The 15,277-nt window shown below is 53.4% G+C and overlaps 1 protein-coding gene across 8 annotated transcripts in view; it reads right to left on the bottom strand.

The window, feature by feature from the left end:
* Positions 1–9,859: 9,859 nt before the first annotated feature.
* Positions 9,860–15,277, bottom strand: part of Arap1 (ArfGAP with RhoGAP domain, ankyrin repeat and PH domain 1) — a 61,524-nt gene continuing 56,106 nt past the window's right edge. For 7 of the 8 annotated variants that reach the window (XM_029555900.1, XM_008852733.3, XM_029555902.1 and 4 more), the window contains 5 exons: positions 13,378–13,460; positions 12,217–12,267; positions 12,002–12,065; positions 10,655–10,804; positions 9,860–10,423 (listed from right to left, as the gene is read on the bottom strand). In XM_029555900.1, coding sequence (XP_029411760.1) covers positions 10,406–10,423; positions 10,655–10,804; positions 12,002–12,065; positions 12,217–12,267; positions 13,378–13,460 — 366 coding nt within the window. In that variant the 3' untranslated portion in view covers positions 9,860–10,405. The remainder of the gene's footprint in view (positions 10,424–10,654; positions 10,805–12,001; positions 12,066–12,216; positions 12,268–13,377; positions 13,461–15,277) is intronic. The other variant, XM_029555903.1, reaches the window with a different exon arrangement.

Raw genomic sequence — 15,277 nt, 5'->3', positions numbered from 1 at the left:
AGGAGGCTAGAGCAGGTCTGATAATGCAGAAGGGGGAGGGAGGAGGGAGGAGGAATAGGGAGAGGCCCAGACAGAGAGGGAGAGAGGGAGGGAGGAAAAAGACACAGAGGGAGAGACCGAGATACACAGGCAGAGACAGGGGAAATACATGAAGAAGGAGAGGAGAGAGGGAGCTGAGCCTCAGCGAGATCAAGATGGAAATAGAGACCAGAAAAGCATGCAAAAATGTGCACAGAAACAAAGCCAGGAGGGCTAGTATCTGGCAGAGGATTCTCTGAGGCCCCATCATAGAGTCCCACAGGGTGGGAACACTCCAATGCCCCCTGAATCTGAGAGGGCCATCCCCTCTGAGCATCCTTATTGTCTTTGTGTCATGTCCTAGGGCACATCCACACAGCAGACTTAGGTATTTTTTGACGGGCTTTTGGACACAGTCTTGTCACAGAGCTCACCACTGGTGACTCTGCTTACCCAGGCTACTGTGGAAGCTAATTTTAAGCTTCTAGGAGTTGTGAGTGCCCAGGCCACAGCCTGCCCCGGCCCCCTCCCCAGTAACCTTCAGTGTTCACAGGCTGAAGAAGGCCTGCTGCACTTATGCCTTATCCCCAAAGAAGATGCCTTAGCTTTCCCAGTAGAATGGGAATACTTAGCAAAGGGACAGGCAGGGAGTTGTCTCAGTAAGTTCCTACTGTGTGTAGGAGAGAAAATGCTACACCTTGGGGGGGACATGGGGGGTGTGGGGCGAGAGTTAAGTGGGTGGAGACCTGACACCATCACTAATTTACTCATTCATTTACAAACACCTATCACTGGCCAGGCCTATCAGCTATGGTTCCCTTACCTTAGAAGTACCTACCCTGACCCAACCAGGACTTGTTAACATTTCTGGAGGAGATTCTGAGCTGTGTCTTTAAAAGCAGAGGGAGAATCTGTTCCATGGAGGAGCTCCAGTGGCTCTCACCAGTGACCTCATCTCTCCAAGTTGTGAGAGTGCCACGCCCCCTCCCAGACTCCACGCAGAGAAGCCCCTGAGACTGAATGGAAACCTGAGCCAAGTTGAAGGGAATGGATGGACAGGCATGATCCAGCTTATACAGGCAGCCCATCCAGAGAGGTACAGATGCAGTGGTCTTATAGTCTGGGACATGTCAGGAGAGATGTGAGGGAGACTTTGCTTCTCTTTAGAGCCCCAAAGGTAAACCTGTAGATTTCTGAAAGCCCTGGGCAAAGTGCTTTCTCACTCAGAAGGAGCAAGGGCCAGGTTGGGTCTAAGCCAACTGAGCTAGACCAGAACTGGTGTCTTCCTTCTTGGTATGATGCCTGATCTTGCTGTTCCAAGCCTGCCAGCTGGGAAGATGTTCTCTGAGGTCCTGAGCCACACCTGGATTCTCAAAACTTCCCTGGCACCCCAGAACCTGCTCACAGGCCTGAAGAGCTTGTCAGTGAGAAGCTAAGCTAGAAGAGTTCAAAACAAGAGCGTCTCCTTGGTGTGGGTGGGTGTGGGTGCATGAAGCCTCACCTGGCCATCGGACCCTTTCTGCTCCATTCTGAAAACAGTAGTGGCTTCATCCTCAGAAATCTCCTGGAACACTGTAGGAGAGGGAGGGTCTCCTCCCCATCCCATTGCCACCCCAACAACCATACAGTTACCCAGAAGCAGAGTCTGCAGGAACAAGGTCAAGAACAACCAAAGTCTGAAGGGGGCTCCAAGGCTCAGATGGAATCCCATCTCTGCCACGATCCTAAGGATCCAAAGGAACCCTATTTCACCTTTCTGAACTCCAATTTCGTTTTCTCACATAAAAAAGTAAGGTCACAGATTCCAAACTCAAAGGCTTCTGAAGTTTGGAGGCCATCTCTTAAGTTGCCAGTAAAGTTCTTTTCTCATAGAGGAAGAAGGCAAAGAATTGGAGCCCAGGAGGTAACAGTTGCACGTGCTGGGCTAGGAACCCCACGGCGGTATCTGGATGGGGAAGATGCAGAAAAGGGGGCGGGATGGAGATAGTCCTAAGACTCTTCTTCCGCCCCCAGAGCATCGTCCTTGCCACCGGCTCCGCCCACCCAAGGCCCCTCCCCGCCGCGATCCACTCTCCAGGGTGCTGAGCCAGGCCTCTGCACCAGGGTCAGCAGATATCGGTTTATTTGACTAGCTGGTTCGCATTAGAAGCAAGTGGGGGAGGAGGAAGGGCGCTTGTGGGAAGCAGGATGGCTGGGTGATGGGAGGATGCCTTTCTGGAATGAGCCTCCACGCTGCCACCCCTTGCCTCAGGAGAACTGCAGGTTGCCGGGCTCCAACTACCTCCTCCATGCCCAAGATTCTCAGAGCCAGCCCGCGCCTCCTCCTGCTCGGCTGTTTCCCTCCCACCTTCCAGACAGACCCTGCTCTGTCTCCCTCCCAGGCTCATCCAATCTTCATCCCCACAGTGTAGATGCCTCTCACAGGGGTGGGGGGCCTTCTTCTCCTCATTCTTCACCCCACCCTCACAGGGCAGAGTGCCTTCCTTCAACACACACCCATGAATCCTTCCCATCACCCTGCATTCTCTCTGGAGCACTGGTGGTCAGTAGTCTCAGTGGCCCCTGACACTCAAATAGTTAACATTCATCTTTGAAAGTTGCCTGTGTCTGATTTCTAGGCTGTGAATCTCATTGCATGGCCTCCCCCCTGCACTTCTTTCTGTATCTTCTGTCCCAAGAAGCCTGTGGATTCTCATATCCATTCACTCTTTCCATCACCATACCCCTGCTTGCTCCCTTCCCCTGGTCCTTCCCTCACCCCCACTCCTGTTCAACCCCTCTATCCCACATCTACCATGTTGATGGCAGCTTCCTTTCCTAACACATTTGCAGTCATGCAGTGCCTCCTCAGAACCTTCAAGTGGCTCTCCAGTGCCCTCAGGGTCAAAGGCAAGCACCTCAACCTGGTATCTAAGTTCTCTCAGGGTCTAGCCCTAACTGACTTCTCCATTTTCTCTCTGCTCCAGATAATCCTCTCCTGCTTTTTCTTTGTGCAATCTGTTCGGCTTCCTGTTTGACTGACTTCCCCTCTTTCTTTTCCATGCCCTCCACAAATCCTGGGGCAGTGCAGCACACACTCTACCCACCACTCACAGGTTTCTGGGCTGAGGGACAGCAGGCTTTAGCTGCCTCTATCCTGACCTTCCCTTTGTCCCACCTCCTCCTTTCCCCTGCCTAGGGTCATCTCATTTGATCTGCTGAATGCCTCTAGAGTAGGCCTTGATTGAGCTCCATTTGGCTCAGCCCCAGCCCGGCCTTTGGGCAGCCCAAAGGTTCAAGGGAGGAACACTGATGGGAGAGTCAGAAGAGAGCTGAACCTGGAAGAGATGGTGTCCATGAGAAGCAGAGCTCAGTCCAGGATCATGCTGGAGTGAGAGAGTCTTATAAGGAGCTAGGGGTGGGGGGCACAGGTGGTGGTGGCTGTACCCCACCCTCTGGGGCAGGCTAAAGCTGCAAAGTAGTAATGACCTCAGTGGCAGGACAGGGATTTTAGGCATGGCCCGGTAGGCTGGTCTGGCCACTCTGGATGATTCCCTGTGGCTGGGGCCAGGAGTGAATCCACCTTTGAGTCTCAGCAGCAGGAGCCCAGGAGGGTAAGGGAGGGATGAGCTGGCAGCTCAGGGAGCCACCTCACAGCACATTTCCCCCTTGAAGCCAGGAAGCTTCTTATGAATCTGATGCCCAGGACTGCCAGAGCACATGCCCTTGACAAAGACCTGGCATGGTTCTTTGCATTCTGACACTAAGCAGGGATCCCATCATACCACTAGTGACAAAGTCTTTGCTTTGAAATGAAATGAAAGGCCACCAGAGTCTCCAGAATAGCTTTAGAGCAGAGCAGTTTCTACAGCATCTCAGAAAGGCAGCTTTGGGGGTCCAGACATCATAGCTGAAGAGTTGGAGATCAGCTCCAGGTTCCAACAGCAGCAGTCAGCTGCCTGTGGGGAGCTGGCGACCTTAGGTGAGGGTAGTGATCTCCCATTACTGTTGGGGATGAGGCAATAGAGCAGATATCAAGTGAGGAGGCAGCTCATCAAAGGCTGAGTCCCTCAACCCAGAATCCAGTGGCCTCCTCCTTTCTGCCCAGCCCTATTGCTGGGGCTGTAAGGATATGGCCCAGAAGACTGGGTAGATTTGGGCTGAACAAATAAAAAGCAAATGAGGCCAGTCTGGAAGGGAGTTGGGCTAGACACACCTGAGGCTGATACCATCTCAGTGAGCATGAGTCCAAAGTCAGTACATCTGGCACCTTACCATAAAGATGGGGAAACTCAGGCTAGGAATATGTCCAGGTCACAAAGGACATCAGTAGAGACAAGGACTCCTGGCCAGTGTGGTCCAAACTACTTACTATTCTCCATAACCTTCCACTTCTCCAGTGGAAACAAGGCTCATGAAAGAAGGCTGTGGGTAAAACTTAAGAGCTAGGGAGGGCTCCCCAGGAATGTGGTTTTACCAGAGATGGATCAAGGCCCCCATGGCTCTTTAGGACCTTAACTCTCTCCACTGTCCTCTGATCCAGCATACCAGGACCCTCCACCCTTGCCCAGAGTTTCTGAGCCTCCTACTCAGCCCTGGTTTACCTCTCCCTGCCCCCCCAACTCCCTGCACCTGAGAAGGGAGGAATGGGGTGTGATTCAGTGGGATAAAGGCAGCTGCTATATTTGAATGATTACATAAGCCAGGGGGAAAGCAGCTGCAAAGTGAGTGCATTGAGGTCGAGACAAGTTGAGGCTGGATTGGGAGACAGGGGACTCCTACCCACTGTGGCTGGACTCCAGCATGGGTAGCAGACAACTCTTACGGGACCCAAAGCTATGCTCTGCTTGGTGAGACCACAGCATCTTCCCTAGGTCTAACCACATGAGAAAGGCTTTACTCCCTCATCTCCTGAAAAGCAGCTTTCAGGTTTCTAGAACTCCTAAAGCCAGACCCAGATGAAGCTGCAATCCTCCCCATGAACTTTCTCCAGGAAGGAAGCCACAACAGAAGCCAGTTGACCCTTTAAGAAGAGTACCTGCTGGACCGAGCACCTTGCTCCAAACCTATTCCATCTGGGAAAAGCCTGTGTTTCTGTGCTTGCTAGGCCACTTACTGGTTAGCCTACCCACAGGTCTCCTAAGGGTGAAGTAAGATAATGTGCAAAGTATAGCTTAGCAGGTATGGGCTTCTATCAAGGGTTACCAGTACTGTCATTTGTATTCTCATCATTGCCAAGGCAAAGGCCTGGCTGGAGATTTCACAGGAGGCCTGAACTCACATTAAACTGACCCCTCCACCCTGACTGACTGCTGACCTGGGTGGAAAGTGGAAGATCAGAAGAGTCAGGAGCCCAGCCAGACTTGCTGTGGGGCCTTGGGCAAGCCCTTAGATGCAGAGCTTGTGTTTGCGATTTCTCCACACACAGGATCCTTGAGGCTGTAAAGTGGAGTGGGTCAAGGAGGTGTGGCACTGAAACAAGCTGGAGGTGGATGTGATGACCAGCGCTCAGTACCAGCACAAGTCCCACCACCTCCAGGCCTAAGGCAGCTCCTTCTATGTCCCCCCCAATCCCGGAAGAGGAGGAAGGCTATGCCCACCCAGACTTCGTTACCATGACGCTAGTCTCCATGGTGCCAAGCACACAGCCCACCCTCACTAGGAGGGGAAGGTGACAGGAGCTGAGGAGATTCAGGCCCCCTGGCACCCTTCCTGGTCTACCTCTCTGACTCCAACGGTCCTTAAGGTTGCCAACTTGAGCCTCAGGAGACCAAGCAAGGAGGAATGACAGGTTCCACTTCAGCGTCAAAAGAGTGACAAAGAGGGGACTCTGACTTATGCAGAAAAGAGAGGGCAGGGAAGTGGCAGAGGGGGAAGGGAGGGCACACAACAGTTGGGGGGGAGCACCTCCCAGCTGACAAGAGATGGGAGGCACCGTCCAGCCCAGTTCTTTGGTCTGTGGGTGGTGGTGGGCGGACAGAACAGAGGGAGAGGTGGGGGAGGATGAGAGGAGGAGGAACAGCAGCAGGAGGGAGAACAATTTTCCTAGAGAGCTCTTTGTGTGGGGGGTGTTCCTCCACGTGCTGAAAGAGAGAGAGAGAGAAAAGGAAGACATTTTCAAGGATAGAGAGAAAACAAGAGAAAGAGAGAGAGAGAGAGAGAGAGAGAGAGAGAGAGAGAGAGAGAGAGATCTGGAGTTTCAGGCTGAGGTGTACAGGCACGTGTGTGCAGAGCGTGTGTGTGTGTGTGTGTGTGTGTGTGGTATGTGTGTGCCTGTGTCACTGTGTCTCCAGGGTGATAAATACAGCAGTAGGAGCTGTAACCAGGGCAGAGAAAGTGCGGAAATTTCCACAGGCTGAAAGTAATGAAGAACGGCTAGGCCAGCCCTGGCTGACCAGAGGCACCACTCCTTACAACTAGCTCTTCCCAGGGCCAGCCTCTGGCTGGCTAACAGAGTGCAAATTCTCCCCATACATTCAGTGCACAGGGTAATTGGGAAGGGTAATTGGGAAGGACAAGCAATCTAAAGGAGCTTCCTGATGGAAGAACAGGGAGGTAAGACCCACTGTGCTTGCTGTGACAGACCGAAACAGTCATGCAGTGCCAGAGCAGGGTGTGGGTCACTCAGGTCACTAAGTGGCTAGGAGGCAGAAATGATGCCATTTTCTGGCGGGGGAAGATCTTAAGGGGTCCATGTGATCAGGATGTGGTCATGCCTCCTGGGCAAGAGGTAGAGCAAAGACCTGACAACCAAGGTGTGGAGGGGAAGCTGTGGGCTGCCTGAAGATGTGGAGGGAGAGGCCCAAGGGGTGCCTGGAGATGTGGAGGGGGAGACCCTGGGGTGCTTGGAGATGTGGAGAGGAAGACCCTGGGGATGCCTGGAGATGTGGGAGACCCATGGGTGTACCTGGAAATGTGGAGGGGGCCCTGAAGTACTTGAAGAGAGGGGGAGGGGGGCTCTTGAGGTACCTGAAGATGTAGAGGGGGAGACCCAGGGGTGCCTGGAGATTTGGTGGAGACCCTGAGGTACCTGGAGATGTAGAGAGGAAGCCCCTGGGGAAGTGTGGAAATGTGGGAGACACAAGAGTGTACCTGAAGATGCAAAGGGGGCTTTTGAGGTATCTGAAGATGTGGAGGGACCTGAGGTATCTGGAGATGTGGAGGGGGAGACCCTGGAGATGGGGGCCTAAGGCATCTGGAAATGTGGGAGACCTGGGGGGGGTCCTGCGGATGTGGAGAGGGAGCCCCTAAGATAACTGGAGATGTGGAGGGGGGCCCCTGAGGCACCTGGAGATTTGTAGAGGGGAGACCCAGGGTACCTGGAGATGGGGGGCCCTGAGGTACACATGGGTCCTAGGCTCAAGTCACTGCAGGTCACATGCTTTTGCAGGCCACTCCCTTGTGAAGGGGCTTCTCACTTCTCAAGCCCCTCACCCCCAACACACTTCTTGTCTTCTGGAATTGTTCTCTCCATGAACTCTCCTTGATCAGCATGCTCTCCAGAGCTCCCTTCTCCCTCACACCACTTCCTCATCTGCCCCAAGTGTTCAGCAAAACTCTGCACACAGCAGGTGTTCAACAAGTGCTTATAGAATGAGAACCAAACACAGTAAGGAACAATGCTATTACCTCACACTTACCTCATCACTGAATCCTTCTGAGAACCCACCAGATAGCTCCTATTACCATCTCCAAAAGACACAGGAGACCACCAAGATCAGAGACCTAAGCAACTGGCCAAAGCCACACGGCCTGTAAATGGGATGCCTGCCTCCACATCCATATCTCCCAAAACAGAACTGTGGCAGGTAGCCACAAGAGCATGGGCCAGGGAAGGCCTCAGGTATAGACCCTTGTCAATCCCTAGGGTTAGGGGGAAGAGCAGTGGAGGCAGGACCCCCGTTCTTCCCTCCTCACCCCACAACTGCCTGTGAGCCCACAGCTCTCAGGAACCAGGGCTCTTCAATCCTTACTGCTGGACACAGTACGGAGCAGGAGGGTTGAAATGAAGAAGGCAGAAGAGAAAGAGGCAGACTTCCCAGCTGTCCCACCTCCGAGCCGTTCCTACGTCTTTCCCATCATCCTCTCCACCAGCAATGTACCCAGGCCTAGGCTTGGGTTGGCCTTCAAAGCCCTGTTCTCCTCCCCAGCAGTCAATCCTACCCCAACCCCCTACCTCCAGAAATTAGTCTTTCCTCCTCTAAGCTCTCCCCTCAGTTAACTCTAGGCTCCTCTTGCTCCAAACAACCTAAAGTAACAAGTGTATCTGTCCCCTCTGACCAGTGACAGTGATTTTTATGAACCTCCTGCCCTAGTCCTCCAACACTGTTGTCACAGTGTTTCTCATGGAAGTTGAGTCCGGAAGGTTCCTGCAGGGATGCACCCTCACCCCAAGGGAAAACACTCTTCAATGTCAGTGATGGCACTGGTTCCTGTCCCCTTCTCAGGAAGCACGGGCAAGTCATGAGAAGAAAACAGTGTTAGAATCAGTAGGGAAGCTGAGGAGACTCCTCCAATGTGGGGCAATAGGAATAGACCTCAGGCCTGACCCAGGACAGCTGTGTGGCTTGGGACAAGCACCATTCTTCTCTAGGCCGGAAGTCCCCAGAGTGGATATAGAGGGCACAGGCTGACTCACAGTAGGCACTGGGTAAAGGGATGCTACCTCCCCAGCTCCTAGGAACCAGGAGGCCAAAGTGAACTCCTTCACATGACACCTTCCAGCACAGCACCTCCTGGGGCCAGAGGCAGGGCTGGGGGGTCTTGTCAGCAGCAGAGTAAACCCAGAGTCAGGACCACCAGGCTCAGAACCTATTCCAAGTTAGCAACTAGCAATGGTCCATGGTTGCCCCCTGGTGGCCAAATGTAGCCCCTCCAGCTACAGTCCCTAAGCTTGGGTAGTGGCAGTGCTGGTCCGGCAGAGGGCACCTCTAGTGTCACCAACCCTGGGCCTCTGGAGTAGGTGCCGATCCAAGAACTCCAAGGAGACCTTGAGGAAGGGAGTCCACCAATCCTGTCCAATCTGGAGGAATGGCCAGACATTCCATTGGCATTCTGGTCTGGAACAGTCCAGTGAGGCTGGGACAAAGTGATGGGAGACCCGAGGGACTTGGGCCCAGCCTGTGCAACAGGCCAATAGGGCTTAAGCAATCAGTACAGTTTCCAGGCAAATAACCTGAGTCCAGATCTGCAAAGCCCCACAGCATCCAGGTTCCCACTGAGTGGGGACCATGGGCATCAGAGATCAGGAACCCATCCTTGTCCTGCTCTGCCCAGCCTCCCATTTGAGGCAGGGGCTAGAAGAGCAGCAGTTTTAATCACTGGGCCTCTGAGCTAGGATGGTAATGAGGTTCTAGGAAGTGCAGAATGTCTGGCACCTTCCCAGGGAGTGCCCAGTCTGTCTCTGAATAGCTCATTACCTCCTTTGCAGGTCAGCAGTTCACATGGAGGGCAGTTCCCCATGCAAGGCAGGCTCCACTCAGGAGGAATATGCATGGGGCCCAGGGTGACCTGAAGGCCTACTTCTTAGTCCACCAAAGCTCCTGTGAGCTATGGCCTTATGTCTCCAGAGCTGTGCTCTGTCATACATACACATCTAGGCCCTGGTTCAGATGACTGCAGGGATAGGGGCTCAAACCCAGCTGGGGTCTTCCCTGTCCCAGGCAGAGCAAGTATTCCCTTAGCCTGGCTACACAGTGGCACAACAGGTACAGGGTCAGGCCAGGGCTCTGTCAGGCCAGAGGAAAATGAAGAGTTCAGGGTCTGGAGAGGGCAGAACCCAGGTTTCTGGCTTCAGGGCACTTGGAGCTTCATAAGCAACTGTATCCCCCAGCCCAAGACACCAATCACAGGCCTCAGCACCTTAGGGTAAAATATACAGATATTTATATTATCAAAAAAGTCCCCAAAGTGGGAAAGGGGCAGCAGACAGTCTGGGCCTCTCAGCCAGCCCAGACTAAAAGATGACTGACATTCTAAGGTCCAGCTTTCAGGCCCCAGAAGCTTCCCATGAGCTCCTTCCCAGTCTCACTAAAAGCTCCTTCAGAGCACCAGCTTTTCGTTGCTCTAGAGTCTATGGCAAGGGGGTGGGCTCCCTCGTGGGCTCCCTCCCAGCGGGGCCCCAAGGCCTCCAGCCTTTCCTACAGGGCTCCTGGCTTCTGCCCATCCCTCCAATCCTGCAAACTCAGGGTGAGTGACCCTGGGTAAGCAAGCCAGGCCAGCAGAGTTGCATGCCTGAAGAGCAGGGAGGGGCCAGGGAGCCTGTGCTGCAGTCAGGATGTGGAATATAGGTATGTCTTCCTCATGCATCCTGTTGAGCCACACCAGGCACGCAGAGCACGAGGGTGTCTGGACAGGAAGGCTTCCTGGTAGCAGTTGCGGTGTCCCAGATCTAGACTGACTCCAATGCTCAGACATGACGGAGGAGCTGTAGAGAGCACAGAAGCCCAGATCCTGTAAGCACTTTGTATAGTCCAGGGGATTCCCCAGCAATGGAATGGCTTGCAAAAGCCATGAGAAGCTGGGATACCCAGGGCCAGGCAGAGGGGCTCCGGGAACCTAAGGCAGGGACAAGCAGGCCCTCAGAGAATGAGTAGTAGAATAAAGGTAAGCATCCAGCCAGGTCCCAGCCCTGCCCACAGGGACAGGAGCCACTCACAGAAAGAGGGTCTGCAGTAAAGGCCGCCACACTCCTGCGCATTTCATTTTCACTGCCACGCAGGGGGATCAGCGACACACTGCCCATCCGAACCTCAGGCACTGCCCGGGACACTCGTGAGGGCTCTGAGGGCCATACCAGGCCACCGTGCTGAGGAGTAGAGCGGGGGAGGAGTACTGGGGTCTGCACCACACCTCAGCTTGTGAGGCTCAGCTCCAGATCCACCCACCCTTCCCAGAAAAGCCTCCAGCTAGGATCCGGACCAACACCCTCCACTTTGATTGTGGGTGATATGAGAAGCAGCTGTTCACAAATGACCACATCCCAGCACAGCCAGCCAATACATTGCTCAGTGACTCCCATCTATGGATCCACAAAACTCCCCAAGAACACAGCTCTAAGAAAACCTTTCTCCCAGAGGAACACGTCTGTGCCCCCTCTTCCCAGCAACCAAGAACCAGGGAATCTACCTTGTTTCCATCTAGTCTTTGACTACAAGGAAGTTCAGGGTTTAAAGAATGTAACTGCAGGAAAGAACTTGGCCCAGAGCCTTGGCAGTTCCGACTCCCTTCTCCCTAAACGGTTCTGAACTCTCTGTTACATCTGTTCTCACTCATCTGTGTCAAGTCTAACCAGTCTCTGGCCCTGCTCTGGCCCTGAGGTTGTCACTAGTGCATTTCAGCAGCCTCCTCTCTGTGGGTGCTGCCCTCCAGACCTTACTCCCTGAACATGGTTGCTGAGAAGAGTCAAGGGACCCTTCTCAGGTTCAATCCTATACACCATCTAACTTGCTTCAAACTCTCAAGATCAAGGTCAATTCCTTGGGTGTGGCCCTCAAGGTTCTTAGAATCTGCTGCAGGGATGGACCTCTGGCACTCCTGACTTCTCCCCTCACACACCCTCAGCAAGCCCCTCTTTTGTCCAGGTCTCTGCACATGTGGCTCCCTTTGCCTGGAAGCCATTTCTCTCTTGACTTGAAGTACCCCATGCCCACTCCTGTGACACCATCTCTCTGATGTTGTGTCCCTCTTGCCCCACGCTAGGGTCCCTGGGGCTTCCCTCTGTCACCAGAGCACTGACCATGTTAGACTACAGCAGGCCACTGCTGAGTCTGCTTGCAATCCCCATGGCTATCCCCAAGGGCAAAGGTCTGTGTGCTCTCTGACAATCATGCTTGGCTCAGAACTGGACTACAGTGGTCACTAGGAAGAGCTTATCAAGGACATGGGAGAATCAGTGAGAAACTTGAAATCCAAAAACAGTGGATGGCCTGAATAGTAAAGAAGCAAATGTCCCCTTCGGCATGGCAGAGCCTCTTGGGACCCTGCCACCCTCTACGCCTTGTACCTGTACAGAGAGAAAAGTGGCGAGCCATTCCCGGAGCTCCATCTGTGTGTCACAGCAGAGGTACCTACAGAGGGCACAGGTCAGGATACTTCCAAGGGCCTGGCTGATGGGGTACTCTGCCCATCTCCCCACAGGGCACAGAGCTGGGCAGAGGGGAGATCCAATCCCAGCCACCAGCTCCCTCAGCACAGGCCTCAGAACAGGCCCTGGCTCACCACTGCTGTTTTTCATGCTTCTCTGTCTCATGCACCACCGTGAAGCCCCAGCTGCAGAGGAGAAGCGGGACAATGTCAACTGGCACCTGCCAAAGCTCCCAAGACAGAGCTCAGAAGCCTGGGCAGAGCTAGTACCTTCTCCTAGTACAGCATACCACGGCCATCTTTTCCTCTCCCCATCCCCACCCTGGGCCTGGGCTGAGGATGTACCATGTGTCTAGCATACTAGCAAACTTGAAACCCTGAGTTCTATACTCAACAGTAAAATACAAAACAAAAACATCACCCTACAGATGCCTGCCCAGACCTGTCCAAGACCCAGAATCAGCCAGGCACAGCCAACAGATAGAGTTAGAAAACCAAGTCAAGGTGACTGCAGTGAGTACCAGTCACAGTGTATGTATCACTTTTCAACTTACTAAACCATACACCCAGGGCTGGGGAGATGGCCAGTGGGTAAAGAGAGTTTGCTCTGCAAGCATGAGGACCTGGATTTGAATCCCTAGCACTCACATAAAAAGCCAGGCATGGCTGTGTTATGCCTACAACCCCAGCATTTCAGGGCAGAGACAGGCAGACAGAAACAGGTGGATCCCCAAGGGCCTACTGGCCGGTCAGCCTACCCAGAACACTGAGCTTCAGAGAGAGATCCTGTCTCAAAGCAATAAGGCAAAAAGCAATAGAGGAGACACCTGATGTCCTGCTCTGGTATCACACACAGGGGTATACATCCATATATCCACATGCATGCAACCACACACACATTTAACACAACACACACACACACGCACACACACAAACGTACACTATCAGAAAGGGAGGTACTATTAGTGTCCTTGATCTCTAGGTACAGGAACTGAGGCACAGAAAAATGGTGGTGGAATTCTAACCTAGGCCAGTGCTTTTCAAACATGAGCAAACACTGTTCCTTAGGCAGCTTGAGTCAACACCGAGTGCCAGGTCTCACTTGCAAAACCCATGACTCAGGATGTCCAAGGGTGGCACCTGAGAAACTGCTTCTGTGACATGTCCACACAATGGCTGGCCAAGGAGCCCCCAACTAAAGAACCTATCAAACTCAAAGCCCAGTCTGTGCCTTTCCATCAGTTCTGAGACCCTACAGGTTCCAGTCATAGGCCTGTCACCTCAGTCCTGGCTTACCAGGTAGGTGGCCGGAGTTTCTTCTTTATACCCAGGTAGACTTTGAGGCTCTTCACAGGCCACTCCTTCTCAGGCCGGTGACTCTGGGGGAGACATTTCCATCACTCAGGGAGGCATAGGTGGGAGCAGATCTCCTGCCTATGCACTCCCTTCCCCGACCCCCAGCCTCTCTGCACCTAGCACAGAGCTCATCCTCCTCCAGGAAGGCGTCCAACCAAAGCCCTCCCTATTCATAGCCCAGTCCTAGTCCCCGCCCTCAGCAGGCAGCATCAGACAGTCAACCCTCGGTTCCCAAGATTCCAACTAGGAGTTCCAAGGCAGTGACTCCCAGCCCCTGCTGCCCTACAAACTGGAGACTTGGCACCAGCATTGGCCTGACTCTGATGGCAATTGGAGGGAGAAATCTGGGTGCCATCCTCTGCTACACTTGGGAACAGGCCAGGGCCATCTGAGAGCTTTGGTTGCTCCCTGGCCCACGGAGGCTTCAGGGTTGACCGTGTGAACAGAAGCTTTGAGACCAGCAGTCACTAGCTCTTTGGCCCCATTAGAAGGCCAGTGACTCAAGCTGAAGCTTAACAGCTGTTCTGTACAATAGACCAGAGGGAGAACTTCCCAATGGCCTAAGACAGGAAGCGAGAGACCCATATATGAGGGCAGGGAACCAGATCACTGACATGGGTCACTTGGCTCCTACCTCTACATATGTGGGTCTGGGCTTGTTAGGAACAGATTGGCTTGGAGGCAGAGGGATGGGAGCAATGACCCCCAAGGAAAAGGCTGGTTGGAAATCAAGCTAATGAACTTTCCTCTGCTCTGGGACCATCTGCTTGAAACCCTCCCCTTACCAGACATCCCTGGAGCCAGTGGGGACACCAGAAGGGAATGCACTTAAAACTGCAACTCTAACTCTAAGACTGAGTAATTTCCACCTTGGTCCCCACCATTGCTCCCAGCCACCCCCCAGGCATGGCTCCTTTGCAGGAGCAGAAAGGACTGCAATGGCCAAGGGAGCTGCAAATTTTCAGGACTTGGATGAATTTCTGTGACATCACAAAAGGATGAACTGTCTCGAGACTAGAGGAGCATATGTCACCACAGGGATTATGGGCCAGGGACCTTGGTGGAGGAGCCCTAGTCCTCTAAAGAGAGCACCTAACCCAACAATCACTATATGTCCCAACAACCTGGAACACACCGTTGCAGGTGTGGGAGCCAAGCAGTGGGATGGGTAATGAAGCTGAGGATGTGGGAGAAACGGAGCGTGAGCAGAACACAGGGTGGAGCACCTGCCCACAAGTAGGCAGAGGCAAGGCGGGGATACTGAGAAAGTCTGCACACCAGGAAACAGAGGCAGGGAATAGGCGAAGAAGACAGGAGGAAGACCAGGAGCACACAGGCTCCTTTGTCACAGGAGGGATGTGGGGAAAATGGGGCTGATAAAAGGGCCTGGAAGAAGCCAGGGGGGTGGGAGGGAAAAAGAACCTAAGTGAGGAGTAAACCAGTTAGGACAGAAGGTACAGTCCTGTAAACAACAGTTCCAGAGCATCTGGAAATGCAAGCTTCAGGGTGCACCTCAGAGCTGGTATATGTGGTGAACACAGAGCAGCAGGAGTGTGAGAAGGTGGGAGAACCAAGAGAAAGGGCAGCATCAGCAGGCATACACCCTTCGGAGAATAAATCCTGGGGACTTCACTTCCAATCAAACCGTTGCTCAGGGTTCTAGTACCTGTGAGGTCCAAGATCACGGGCAAGAAACAGTTTACCTCAACGCTCATGGACCTCTGCTGGCACCATGATCTTTCTAAAATATGCCTTTCCCAGATGCCTCAGGGTCTTTTAACAACAGGAGGCCCTGGGTTGCAGCCTGAGTGGACACAAAGTCTGCCTTGTATAGGACTGT

The sequence above is a fragment of the Nannospalax galili genome, unplaced genomic scaffold (assembly GCF_000622305.1).
Source record: "Nannospalax galili isolate Female #2095 unplaced genomic scaffold, S.galili_v1.0 scaffold686, whole genome shotgun sequence".
Classification (NCBI taxonomy): domain Eukaryota; kingdom Metazoa; phylum Chordata; class Mammalia; order Rodentia; family Spalacidae; genus Nannospalax; species Nannospalax galili.
Note: the sequence above shows the minus strand (reverse complement) of the source record. Positions and strands in the feature narration are given on the sequence as shown.